At 37.2% G+C, this 14,157-nt stretch overlaps 1 protein-coding gene and 1 pseudogene across 1 annotated transcript; both read right to left on the bottom strand.

Moving 5' to 3' along the window:
• Positions 1–729: 729 nt before the first annotated feature.
• On the bottom strand, positions 730–1,440 carry LOC146906475 (uncharacterized). The gene has a single exon (XM_085728840.1). It carries the CDS (start codon positions 1,438–1,440, stop codon positions 730–732), a length of 711 nt encoding a protein of 236 aa, XP_085584966.1.
• Positions 1,441–3,040: 1,600 nt separating this feature from the next.
• LOC146906476 (uncharacterized) lies at positions 3,041–5,458 on the bottom strand (annotated as a pseudogene).
• Positions 5,459–14,157: the final 8,699 nt, after the last annotated feature.

Below are 14,157 nucleotides of genomic sequence, written 5' to 3' on the forward strand. Positions count from 1 at the left end.
CATTGTTAAACACATTTTGTTCCAACATAATACCACCAAAAAATAGGACGAACACCGACCGACCAAAAAGTGTCATAACCGATAACCTATCTAAGAAGTCTAGTGACTTTCCTAAATTGTCTTATTCTTCCATGTAGTCCATGACTTCAAATTCTTGTTCTTTTTTTTTCGGAGTGGGAGTATTATCACAAACAATTGGATTGTGCTCATTTGTTGGTTTCTTTGGCGGCTTCAACTCCTTAGACATGAGCTCGTTGAAAGCGTGTTGTTTATCCAAAAACGCAAAATGCCAATTCTCCGCCTCACCAATCTTGTTGTTCATCCACTCCCTACAACTCGGTGGTAACAGACAACCTTCCTTCAAAATAACATGAAGATAGTGGTCGGGAATACAACAAAGACACATGATATTGGAATATGGATTAAGTGGTGGAGCACTTCGGATTGGGAAATATGTCTCACATACACCACCCATTTCGGGCAAAGTCAATAGAACAACGACTCTATTGTAGCAAGAAGCAATAATGTGACACATATCCGGAGTGGTCAACCACTTATCTACCGACGCAATACCATTTGTACATTTTGGAGGTATAAACCATTCAAGATTTTGTTATAACGCTTATCCGTGTCATATATCGGCATGTAGTCACTTATGATTTCTCAACTCTTGAATAAGTGCTTGACTAACTAATATATGATTTTCCTCATCCATACCCAAGTGCCTAGCTACCACCCGGAATCACAATGACCATCCCCTTTAACATTCACAATTTCTTCAACAAAAGGCCTCATGATATTTGAAATTTGTGAAATGTATGGGATATTCCAAAACGGTTTGAAGTAGAGGATGAAGCTTGTGAGCGAGAGTAAGTGCCAATGCGTGCATCTTTCCTGAAGTGACCTCTTTGGTTGTGAAGGTTGACTATCCGGTTTTTGAGAATCAATGGTCTCCCACCTAGAGGGGATTCGACCCGTTGATGAAACTTTGACTGTGGTCCTCTTCTTTGATGCTATTTGACGCATCATCTCTTTGATGTAGAGTTTCATATTGTAAGGGCTTGTCTTGAGACGTTCTTGAATGCCATTCCACTCTTCCATCATGGAAAAATCATCATCAATCTCTTCTCCTTGTACACTTAACCTTTTCCAATGAGGGTATATATCATCCAAGACAAGAGGCAATTTTTGCTTGCTCTTCATGGCAATAATACACGCACAAGGTAACCCGTACGATGTCTTTTGCACACAACCACAATCTTCCTTATCAAAGGCGAATGTCTTTGAGCGTTTTAATTCATCATAGATAAATTTCAATGCCCGTCTAGATACATAACCCTCCAACTCTCTCATCATCTTGATGTTTTTGTATTTGTGTTCCAAGACCGTTTTGTTCCTCCCAAAACTTCCTTGTATCTCACCAAATTGCATGGCCAACATCTTGTGTATTTCATCCCAACATGATGCCAAATCACCCAAGCTACTCCTCAAATATTTTTTTCAAAACTCCATGAGCGGATTCGACAATGGTGGTTCTTGATGAGATCTCGTCATCACATAATTTTATATGTATTTTGATCACAAATTGGAATTCACAAGACATCTTATGCAACAAAAAGAGCAGAAAAACTAAAGAAAATGCAAAGAAAGAAAACGTGTCACGATTTGGTATAAACGTGACACGATTTTAGAAGACTAAAAACATGTTTTCGACATTGAGGAAAACGTGTCACGATGGGAAAAACATGACACAATTTGAGGAAACCCTAATTCAGCTGTTTGTTATTTAGAGGAAAATGTGTCATGATTTACTTAAAACGTGACACGATTTTGGGAGAATTTCTGTGCCTATTTAAGCTGAAGTTTATTCCAAAGACAAGGGTTTCGATTTGGAGAGAGCAAAGTGCGATTTTGAGACTATAAGACGGCACAGTAGATGTATGAAGATGCTAAACAAAGAAACTTAAGACAAAAGACTAAACAAGCAAAAAAAATGGTGTGCAACTAAGGTTTGGCGTGTTTGTTGAGCACGTCCATCATCGGTTTCAGTATTAAGTTGGTCTCTTCTTGTTGCTTCTGCATTGCTTCTTACTTTTGCTTTATCTCATTCTTGAAGTCCTCATTACTCTTGATCAAGTTTTCCTCTCTGACTCTAGCTTCTTCCAGTTTAGTTTCAGTGGTAGTCTTGTACTTAAGCAAGAGTAGCTTCTGCACTAAGAGTTCCTTCTGCAGCTTCTTATTTTCCTTTTCCAAAACAACATTTCTTTGAATCAGATCCAGGCTAGTAGAGGCTGTTTTGAAATCGATATTGTTCAAGAAAGTCAAGTCTAGTTCCCTTGGATGTACACCAGAAGGGATGAAATCAGTGATTTCTCGTCCTTTTATACTTGGAGGATTCTATACCCAATTAGTTTTCAGGAACTTGACTTCCTGCAGACTGCTATTCACTCCTTTTAGCCAGTCTTGAAGCTTCTGTTGAACTATATCTTGAGCATCAGAGCAAGTACTTTGAAGTGCAGTCAAGATGTAGTCAACTCTTTCGTTCAGTCTACTCCACTGCTTCTCATAGCTGTCCTTATGAACCAAGTCATTCCTAGCTTGAATGAGCTTGTTCAGCTCGTGGAAAATCTTCTCACACACATCTGTTAATAGTGTAGAATCTAGAAAGATGGTTGGTGGTGAGGGTATTTTTGTAGGTTTGGTAGGAGCAATAGGTTGAATAGCTAGTTGAGATGATGAAGGTTGGCTGTTTATGGAGTTTAGTGTTGGATTGATGGTTGGGGGTTTATCAGGAACAAACTTTTCAATCACAGTTGAGGATGATTGATCAATCTCAACATCAGGAGAATCTGATGTGATCATGAAGTCAGGTTCACTGACGGTTTCAGGGATGGCAGGTGATAAAGTTTGATCAGGAACAAGTTGTTCAGGAACAACATGTTCAGAAACAACATGTTCAAGTGTAGAGACATGTTCAGGGCTGGTTGTTGAAGCCATATGTAGGTTGGGTGTTTGATGGGGGGATGGGGGGTGGGGCATTCTAAAGCAACTTCCATAGTAGATACTTCAGAGGCTTTTTGTAGGTTTGACCTAATTTCTGGTAGTTCACCTGAGTAGTGACTGACAAAGTTATCTATCACAGAAGTTTCAGCAGTTTGGTTGGTTGTGGGTTGAGATGATGATGATTCAACACTCACATCAGCAGGAATTATATTGAGGGGTTGAATCATTGGTGGTTGGAGAGGGTGGTTAAAGGGTAGTCTTTCACAGACTTTGTTTCTCATTTCAGACATATTGCATATCCTTTCATTGACACTAGAAATCTTAGGCTCAAATGGAATGTTCTGAGAAGGCTTTTTATGGTTTTTGGTTTGGTAAAGCTGGCCTAATGGTATATTATATAAGTCTATAGATGATGATGATAAGGAGGTAGATTGGGAGGATACAGATGAGGTTGAATCAGATTCTACTACTATTACATCTTCAGAGTGTGGAGAATCAGGATTACCTGTAACAGCTTCTGGAGCAGCAGCATCTGAACCAGCAGCTTTGTCCTCCTGGACTCCTTCACCAGCTTTAACAACCATCAACATATTCCCAGCTTCTGATGTTGCTAACTCTTGCAAATCTTCAGTAGCTTCAACCAATTGTTGTGCCATAACACCAACATCTTTCTTTGCAATGCTTGAAGCATGAACTTCTATATCCTTAGCAAGTTCCCTGATCTTGGCTAGTGTTGCAGAATCTTCAGCCTTCTTTTTCTCGACTTCCCTTGTGACCAGCTCAGTAGTAGCCACAATATCTTCCCCTTCAGCAACATAGGCAGATTCCTTCAGCTTTCTGATAGCTGCTTTCCTCTTCTTCTTAGGGATTGGAGGTTGTTCAGGAGCAACAGTTTGTGAGGGAGCAGCAGCCTTCCCACTCCTAGTTCTCTTGTTCGGTACCACATCAACATTCAGGTCCTCAACCTCCTCCTGAATGGATGGCAAACCATAACCACCAGCATTTGCTTTACCAGAAGCCTTTTCTTTCTTTGTCTTCTTTGAAGGTTGCTCAGCTTCCAGGTACTCTTCTTTGGAGGTTTCTTTCCTCTTGGACTTCCTGCTTCTGGCTACAGGCAAAGCACCACCATACATCTCCTCAGGAACATCTTCAAGTCTGATGACTTTACCAGATGTTGCAAAATGGACTTTGATAAAGCTTCCAGGTACTCTTCTTTGGAGGTTTCTTTCCTCTTGGACTTCCTGCTTCTGGCTACAGGCAAAGCACCACCATACATCTCCTCAGGAACATCTTCAAGTCTGATGACTTTACCAGATGTTGCAAAATGGACTTTGATAAAGTTCATCTAGACTTCAAGAGAGTCCTTCTTGCAAATGGGATGAAAGTATTCCATCAGGTTTGACTGAGCATTTGATTCACTCAAGTCAGTGCTGAGCTTTATGACTATCTCAATCATCTTCATATGCTCGAGTGTCTTCCCATTAATAACCTTGCCAGTTTCAGTGTCAAGCTGCTTATATGTGAAGATGTTGACACTGCTGAGAGCTTTCAGAATCCCTCCTTGATGAAGGATCTCTGATATGAGTCTTCCATAGGGAACCCAACACCTCTTGCTCTGCTGGCTTTCCCTAAGCTCCTTTATCATGTGCTTGAAGATATATTTGGGCACATTGACTTTGTCCTTCCTGATGAAGAAGTGAAGGAACACCCTGTGCCCCAAAGATGGTTGATCACTACCACCACCTTTTGGTAGCAGGTTTTCATTTTGGATCTTCTGGAGCATCTTCTTCTCTATGCTCAAATCAGCATAAGTTCATTTCTTCTTGGTATTGAACATGGATTGGTTTACAATCTCATTCCATGGACTGGTCTTGGGATTAGATATCTCCCCTGCGTATTTTCCAGATGCATCTCTTCTGAGTACAAAGGCAATGGCCTCTTCAGAGATGAATATAGGGATGCCCATGATGTTGGATCTTATCTCTGTGCATCTGAATGGTTGAAAACCCATTTCCTCTCTTGTCTTTCCTTCCAAAGTAGGGTTAAGCAGAATCTTCTCCGTTTCTTCAATCTTAGAAGCATGTCTATCGTACATAGAGGCTCTCACCCAAAATTGCCTTATCAAAGTCTTGTATCTTGGTCCATTCAACATATTGAAATAATCCATTAAGCCTTGTGCTTTATAGTAGCTTCTGATATCGCACGCATGATATGCTAGAGAAGTGAAGTTTACTGGATTCTCCTTTTGAATCCTCAATTCCCATTCTTCTAAGGACATAGTCCTTCCTTTAATCTCATAAGTTGGTGCTTCTTGCATGCTTGAAGATGTTTCTGGAACTAAAATTGAACTTGCCATTGATGATGATGAAGATTTTAGGGTTCTAGGTTTTGATTGTAGAGAATGCGTTTACTTCGCAGAGAATGGTTGAAAGAAGAAAGTGTAGGTAGTGAAGTGAGTAGTATGTGTTTCTGTCTAAGTGTTTTGAGTAAAAACGATTGCAATTCAGAAAAGGGGACGAACAAACACAACATTAATGACATAGGGGGCGCATAATAGTATATTCAAAGCTAAAATCATCATTGCCCTTTTACGTTATACACCAGTACACATAAGCTACGTCAGAAGTTCACAGAGTAACTGCCAAGTTAGTGGGACAGGTGTTACCAAAAAGTAATTTCCAGCGTTTCCACTTACTCTGCTATTCAGAAGCACAAAGTCCAGCTTCTGGAGTTCAGATGCTGATGTCATCTTTAGAAGCACATTTTCCTCAGAACCTCAATAAAGAGCTTCTGATGGACCATAGCTTCTAGACAGACTTCAAAACCTAAATTCCTATTCAGGAGCAAGCAAATTTTAATCAGACACAAAGTGCATGTTCAAATTTTTCTTTATAAAATCAAATCATTCCACAGTTAAAGGCTTAGTAAATATATATGCCCATTGACGATCAGTATCAATGAATTGTATATCTAAAATTCCTTTTTGAACATAGTCTCTAATAAAGTGGTGTTTGATTTCAATATGCTTGGCTCTTGAATGTAAAATTGGATTTTTTGACAAACAAATAGCAGCAGTATTATCACAATAAATGGGAATACTGTTAGCATTAATTTGATAGTCTTCCAACTGATGTTTCATCCAAACTAGTTGTGTACAACAACTTGCAGATGAGATGTATTCTTCTTCTGCTGTAGACATAACAATAGTTGCTTGTCTTTTGCTAGCCCAGGATATCAGATTATCACCCAGAAATTAACAATTGCCACTGGTTGATTTTCTTTCAATCCTATCACCAGCATAGTCAGCATCACAAAATCCAACCAACTGATAATCTAAGAATTTCCTATAAAGGAGTCCAAGATTAGTTGTTCCTTTCAAATACCTGAAGATCCTCTTAACAACAGTTGAATGAGATTCTTTAGGATCTGATTGGAATCTTGCACACAAGCATACACTGAATAAAATATCTGGCCTAGATGCAATGAGGTATAACAAAGAACCAATCATACCTCTATACCGCTTCTGGTCTACTTTTGCTCCAGTATCTTCTTTGCTTAAGGTGCAGGTTGGATGCATTGGAGTGTTCATCACTTTACAATCTTTCAGCTTGAACTTCTTCAGAAGCTCCTTAGTATATTTTGTTTGATGAACATATACTCCATCTTTGCTTTGATTGATTTGAATTCCAGGAAAGAACTTCAGCTCTCCCATCATGCTCATTTCAAATTTATCCTGCATTAACTTAGAAAATTCCTTGAAAAGAGATGAATTAGTAGAACCAAATATTATATCATCAACATATATCTGCACAACAAGAATGTCTTTCTCAAGAGTCCTTCTGAATAGTGTTGTGTCAACCTGACCTTTTTTAAAATCATTTTTGATTAAGAAATTACTTAGTCTATCATACCAAGCTCTGGGAGCTTGTTACAAGCCATATAGTGATTTCTTAAGTTTGTAAACATGGTCAGGATGCTTAAGATCCTCAAACCCAGGTGGTTGCTTGACAAACACTTCTTCTTCAATGACTCCATTAAGAAATGCACTCTTGACATCCATTTGATATAATATTATGCCATGATTTACTGCATAGGATAGAAGTAACCTGATTGCTTCTAATCTTGCAACTGGAGCAAATGTTTCAGTATAATCAATGCCTTCTTGCTGAGAGCCATCTTGAGCTTCATCAGAAGCAACTTCATCTTGTGCTTCTGAGTTAGGTTCAGCTTCTGGGCTGTCTTCAGATTCAGCTATCTGATCAAGTTCTGGAGTATCTTCAGGAACCTATATCTTTGCAACACTTTCATCTTGCTCTAAAGTTTTACTTCTAAGCTCTTTGTCATCAAGTTTAACGTGCATTGATTCTTCAACACAAAGTGTTTCTGAATTATTCACTTTGTATGCCTTTGACCTTTCAGAGTAACCTAAAAAGATTCCTCTTTGGGCCTTGGCATCAAATTTCTTTAGGTAGAGCTTGTTATTCAGAATGTAACAGGTAAATCCAAATTGATGAAAGTAAGAGATATTGAGACTTCTTCCCTTGAAGAGTTCATATGCTGTTTTCTCCAAAATAGGTCTGATATAGATTCTATTTTGGACATAACATGTTGTATTCACTACTTCTGCCCAGAAATGTTTAGCTAAATTGTTTTCATGAATCATGGTTCTAGCCATTTCTTGTAAAGTTCTATTCTTTCTCTCTACATCCCCATTTTGCTGTGGAGTTCTAGGAGAAGAAAATTCATGGACAATTCCAAGTTTTTCACAAATTTTTTCAAATGGCCCAGTTTCAAATTCTCCACCATGATCACCTCTTACTTTTAAAATCTTCATTTCTTTTTCAGACTGTATTTGAGTGCAGAAGTTACTAAATACATCATAAGCATTGTCCTTACTTTTCAGGAATTTTACCCAAGTCCATCTGCTGTAATCATCAACAATAACTAATCCATATTTACTTCCATATAAGGACGCCATGCTAACTGGTTCAAATAAATCAATATGAAGTAATTCTAAGGGTCTGGAGGTTGAGACAATGTCTTTTGTTTGAAAAGATGATTTTATAATCTTCCCATTCTGGCATGCACCACACAGTGTATCTGAATGATAGTCAATGTCTGGTAGGCCTTTGACAAGTTGTAACTTATTAAGCTTAGAGATTAATCTCCAGTTAGCATGTCCCAACCTTCTATGCCACATCCATTTCTTATCATTCATTGACAAAAGACAAATTACCTTCTGGTCAACCAGTTCAGAGAAGTTAATTTTATAGACATTCTCCATCCTCTTTCCCTTGAATACTATGGATTTGTTTTCTTTGTTGATTACTGTGCAGTTGGTCTTTTCAAACATCACATCATAACCATTGTCACAAAACTGACTGATACTCAAAAGTTTATGTTCAAGACCATCTACCAACCACACATTATTAATTGAGATAGAGGAGTTACCAATAGTTCCTGTACCAATGATCTTGCCAGACTGGTTGCCTCCAAACTTCACATTTCCTCCTTCTTTCATTGTAAGGGTGAGGAACATAGACTTCTCTCCTGTTATATGCCTTGAGCAACCACTGTCTAGGTACCATGATTTTTGCTTTTCCTTTGCTCTTAAACATATATGCAGTATAGACAATTTCAGATTTAGGTACCCATTGTTTTATGGGTCCTTTCAGGTTAGTACTAGAATTTTTACTCGTCACTTCTTGTACCTTGTGCTGTAAGTTTGGTAGCTTTTGATTAATCATTACCTTAGGTTTAACACCTTTTGGTTTTGATTCCCCAGAAGCAGCAACTATTTTGTTCTTCTGAAACTTAGACTTCAGGACCTCAAATTCAGGTTTCAACAGACTCTGAGGAACAAGTTTTGATCTCTTCAGAATCATGGTCTTTGAAGTTTTAGAATCAGAGTTTATCATTGCCTTTGGCTTAGAGTTCTTTGGCTTTGAAGTAATCTTAGCCTTAGAGCTGGAAGCTTCAGGTTCTGATTGAACCACAGTTTCAAACTTAGCACCTTCAGGTACAAAGAATGTTTTCAATCCTTCCTTGATGCATTCACAACATGCTTTGAGACTGATTTCGTTAGGTTTCCCTCCTGAAAATCCAATCACTTTACCATTGTTTCTGTAAATGCTGTAAATCATTGAAGTAACTTTGCTTCTGTCAATACCAGATATAATAAAATCCTCAAGAGCAATTTCATGTTTGCTTAAAGACTTTCTATTACACTTTTCTTGTAGCTTCTGACAAAGATACATGAGCTTCTCTTCATAAGTTTTACAAATGAAGTCAAAGCCTGTAAGTCCTTCTTCAAAAGCTTTCAGATCCAATAGAGTTGATTCTTGTTGTTTCATTAACTCAACATATTTTTCTTTTAAATCTTTCAACTCATTGGTTCTCAGTTCAAAATGTGTAAGGAGTTCTTTAAGAGACTCAATAAGTTCTTCTCTGGGAATTTTAGAATATACTTCATTTTCATCTTCAGAGTCTGAGTCAGGATCTGCTTCTGAAGTCTTAGTAGCCACTAACCGCATAACTACATTTGCTTCATCTTCAGCTTCTTCCTTTTTAGACCCAGATTCACTGTCTAAATCATCCCAGGTTGCCATTAAACTCTTCTTAATCTGCTTTCTGAAACTTCCTCAGAAACTTCCCGTTCTTCCTTGCCAGATATTCAAGCTTGTTGGAAAGCATAACCATCTTCTCAGTAGGATCTTCATCAGAGTCTCCATCAGGTGACTCTTCTTCAGATTCAATAACTTTAAGAGTTTTTGATGACTCCCCTTTAGATGGTAGAACAATAGATTTACTCTTCTTAGTAGGCTCATGTTCATTAAGAATTATCTCATGAACCTTGAGAGAGCTGACAAGATCTTCAACACTTAAAGTGTTTAAATCTTTAGCTTCCTCAATAGCAGTAACCTTAGGTCTCCATCTAGCAGGCAAGCTTCTTAGTATCTTGCTAACATGATCAGAAGCAACATAACTCTACCTCAGTGTTTGTAGTCCAGAGACTAGGGTTTGAAACCTTGAGTACATCTCCTCAATAGTTTCATCATCCTTCATCTTGAACAACTCATACTGATGAACCAGCATAAGAGCTTTTGCTTCTCTGACCTTCTTGCTGCCTTCATAGTTTGCACAAAGAGAAGCAAACATTGCCTTAGCAGTGGATTTGTCACTCATCTTCATATACTCTGCTTTAGGTATAACAGTGACAAGTGCTCCTCTCATAATATGATTCTTCTTGTAAACTTTCTTCCGAGTAGGAATATGTTTCTTTTTATCAATAACAACTCCTTCTTCAACAAGGACCAAGTCACCAACACCATCTTCAAGTATGTCTCATAGTTCTTCATCTAAACCATGACATAGCTGTAGAAGTTGGTTTTCCACCAAGAAAATTCTTCAGGATCTCCATTGAACTTAGGAACTTTTCTACAGTTAGATTTCTTGTTGTCACCATAATCATATGGAACAACATTGTTGTTTGAACTGGAGGAATCACCAGACATGTTTTTCTCAGATCTTTTTCTGTGACATTGTTAAGTGTTAAGACAACAGACCAAGGCTCTAGATACCAATTGAAGGTGAGAAAAACACAAGAAGGGGGGATTGAATTGTGTTAGCTTTTTCTTCATTTTCTCCTAAGCTGACAACACTGATCATAAGCAAATAGAGTTCTGCTTCTGAGGTGATGTTCAGGACTAACTTGCAGAGGATAAAAACAGAGAGAGAGAAGAAAGAGACAAAGCAATTAAACAGGTTCCTTCCACAAACCGGAAGTAGTCCTGCCCCCTTGCACTTCCAAGGAGAGTTCACTATAATGTATTATCTGATTACAACTGCTCACTGCTAAACTTAGTAAGAGACTTCAAACTGCTCAAGCACAACTGCAAGAGACTTCCTATGCTCTTGAACACAATCAAGAGACTTCTAATGCTCAAGCACAACTTCAAGAGACTTCTAATCAAACAGAATTACAAAGAAAAATGTTTGAGATTGGACATTTGATATACAATCAGTGGTGTTCACAATACAAATCAGATACAGACTCTTAAGACTCTAGAATTTCTAAGATATGAAAGTTGTTTAGTGAACTTTTGAATGCAGAACAATTTCAGCAGATTTTTGGCACTTGTAAATTGTTGTTGAGTCCTAATGTTCTACACACCAAACTCTAAGTTTTCACTCCTTTATATAGAGGTGTGAAAGAGACGTTGAGAAATTGCCATCACATCAAAAAGAGTCGTTTGAAGCTTTGATCAATCACCAATGATCTGTTGTCTGATATGGTTGTTGTCCTATGAAGGATCAATTTCAAATCCATTCCCATTGTGAAGAAACATCGTTACAGGCAGAGCTGTTTTTCTTGTCTTGTAGCAGAGACAAAATAGAGTAGTGGAGGTAGTGGTTGTACACTTCGTACAATTGTACTTTGTCAACGCTCTTTAAAGAACAAGCATCCAATGCCTTCAAATCCTTTAAAAATGACCGTTGCTTTACACTTCCAGTCTTCTACAATGCTTAGACGAGTTAAAATCCATTGAACAACCCTTGGAGCTTTAAGTTTTGCATCTCCTGATGAACTTCAACTTCTGGTGATGAACTTGCTTCTGATGAGATGCTTATGATGAACTTGCTTCTGATGACGTCATCACTTCAGGAGCACTTTGTCTTCAGGAGCACTTTGACTTCAGGAGCATTTCTCTTTAGACGCTTTGAGCTTCCTTTTTGTTGATTCCTTAGCTCTCTTTTGTTCATCCTGAACCTCTATAAGATGTCAAATTTTTGTCTATGGTCATGTACACTTGAACAAATATTAGGTTATCCAATTGACAATTTTTAATACCTTGTTATCATCAAAACTTTCAAAGGTTTATTGTTAAACACATTTTGTTCCAACAAAATAAATAAATTACTTGTGGAACAAGCTATCCTTGAACAAAAGTGGCGTAAAAAATTCAGAAAACAAGACTGTACAGTGGCATGACTTAAGACATGCAACACATTAACACCTGCGTGACTTAGGTCATGCAGCCTTTAACACTTGCGCAAGTTAACGTGCGCACCAAATCCTACTGCCTACGAAAAATAGACGAACCAAGCACAAAAACAAGCAAAATGAGATGAGTTTTGATGATACAATACCTGATATTTGATGTTTGATGAGCGTAGAAACTTGCTTCCTGACGATTTGCAATGATTTGGGAAGAAGATTTTGACCCAAAAATTTGCACTTTTTGGGTTTTTGAAGGTGGAGGGAAAGAAAACGGTGCTTGGAGTATGGACTGATGGGTTTTGTGCGAAAACAGTAACTCTGCGTTACTTAACTCACGCTGCGTTAGTTAAGTTGCCCAGAGTTACTTAAGTAGCACAGCGTTACTTAAGTAACGCAGGGGTATTTTGGGCATGACTGCAGGGCGCGAGTGTTTTGTGCTGGGGGAAGAGCAGAATTCTACTTTTTAATGTCTACTCAGATAAATACTAAGCGACAACATCTTCACAAAGGGGAAAATAAATTTATGATTAGTTTTATTATACATGTCTACTTGAAAAACTTTCAGGCGACAATACCCCCACATTGTGTAAAATAGGTAGATTTCTATTCAATTCTACTTGAACGACTTTCAAGTGACAATGCCAACACAATTTTCTTTAATCAAGTGCATTAAAATCATAAGGGAAATTCAATAGTTTAATTCAAAATATTTAAATTTACTAACAAACTTCAAAACATAATATTTTAAGATAATATTATACTATCAGACATCCATATGATCTTATACTACAAGACACACTTGATTTTGTCTTTATCCACATCAGTTTTTATAACTCTATTTTATTTAAATAAGTGTTAGCATATCATAAGAAACTCTCAACAATTTAACTCCAAATTTCAAACTTAATACACATAAATTTGAGTCCTAAAACAAGTCATTATAAGTGCCACAAGTAACATGAAAAAAAAAAAGAAAGTAACAAAGTCACACAGTATTACTAAAAACTTGGCAGCATAGAACTTCAAATAAATATCAAAACAAAATTGTTTACCGTAATACTTCAATCTAACAAGATTTATTTCCGGTAACCTTGAACACATTGATTAGTTACAAGATGATAATTTGCAATTGGGTAATAATTTCATGTATTTATTTATTTTTTCAATAAAGACTCATTCTAACAATCCCACAAAAATAAGCATGATATTTCATAATGAAAGTTAAGATGATGCTTGTACATACACATAAAAAGGATTTTTCAAGGGCGTTTCTAAAGAAATTCCATTAGGAATAGAGTAGACAAGGCCATATCAAAAGAGGATGTAATCATAACCAAACTTTATAACATAAATAGAGATGATACAAAAAGTCATCCAGCATCTTATGAAATACACATGCAATTCTATAATTGAAAGTATAATTAATTCATTTGATGATTTGATGATGACTCTTGTTGAATTGTGACTTGTTGATTGTGTGGATGTAATACTTAATAATTCAAATGGTGTTGAATCATGAATAATGTAATTGGAGGTGTACTTTTACATTGCTTTGTTGAATACATAGTTGGTGTTAGGTGCATTGTCGAGTCTTACATGAACTCCATGCATTCATAGTCATGTTGAGTCTTATGAAGAATGTAAATGAAGGTGTACTTTTACATTTGTTTTGGTGAAATAAGTAAGTATAGGTGTACTCTTACGTGGGTGTGGATTCAATACGGTAAAATTATCTCCGGAATCCATTTGGTACCACATGCATCTAGAAGAGTCTAGAACATTGCATGCTCTTGATAATTGGTGAGTTGTTTCATACTTGACTATGTGAATTTGTGATTATGTGCATTGGTGAAACTTGGTGAATGTTGTGAATATATGAAAAAGGTGAATTGTATACATTGCTTGATTATACTCGTAAGCTTGATGAATAATGTTGATGTGGAATTTCATTGTGAACGATTTAATTAAAGTGTTTAATTGATCATTGAAAATGAATATGTTGTTTTACCTTCATTTGATTGTATATTTTTGTGGAAAATGTTGTTTAATTGATCATTTGATTGAATATGTTGGTTGGCCGCCTACCTTATTTGTATGGATGAGTAGACTGCGTGCAGGAGTGATTGCTTTGCTTGTGAGTATGCTTGAGGCTA

This window comes from Medicago sativa, chromosome 7 (assembly GCF_051527215.1).
Source record: "Medicago sativa cultivar Bolivia chromosome 7, Bolivia_mono, whole genome shotgun sequence".
Classification (NCBI taxonomy): Eukaryota; Viridiplantae; Streptophyta; class Magnoliopsida; order Fabales; family Fabaceae; genus Medicago; species Medicago sativa.

Coding starts and splice junctions, on each gene's coding strand:
- LOC146906475 (XM_085728840.1), bottom strand. CDS start 1,440: ATGTTGGCCATGCAATTTGGTGAGATACAAGGAAGTTTTGGGAGGAAC.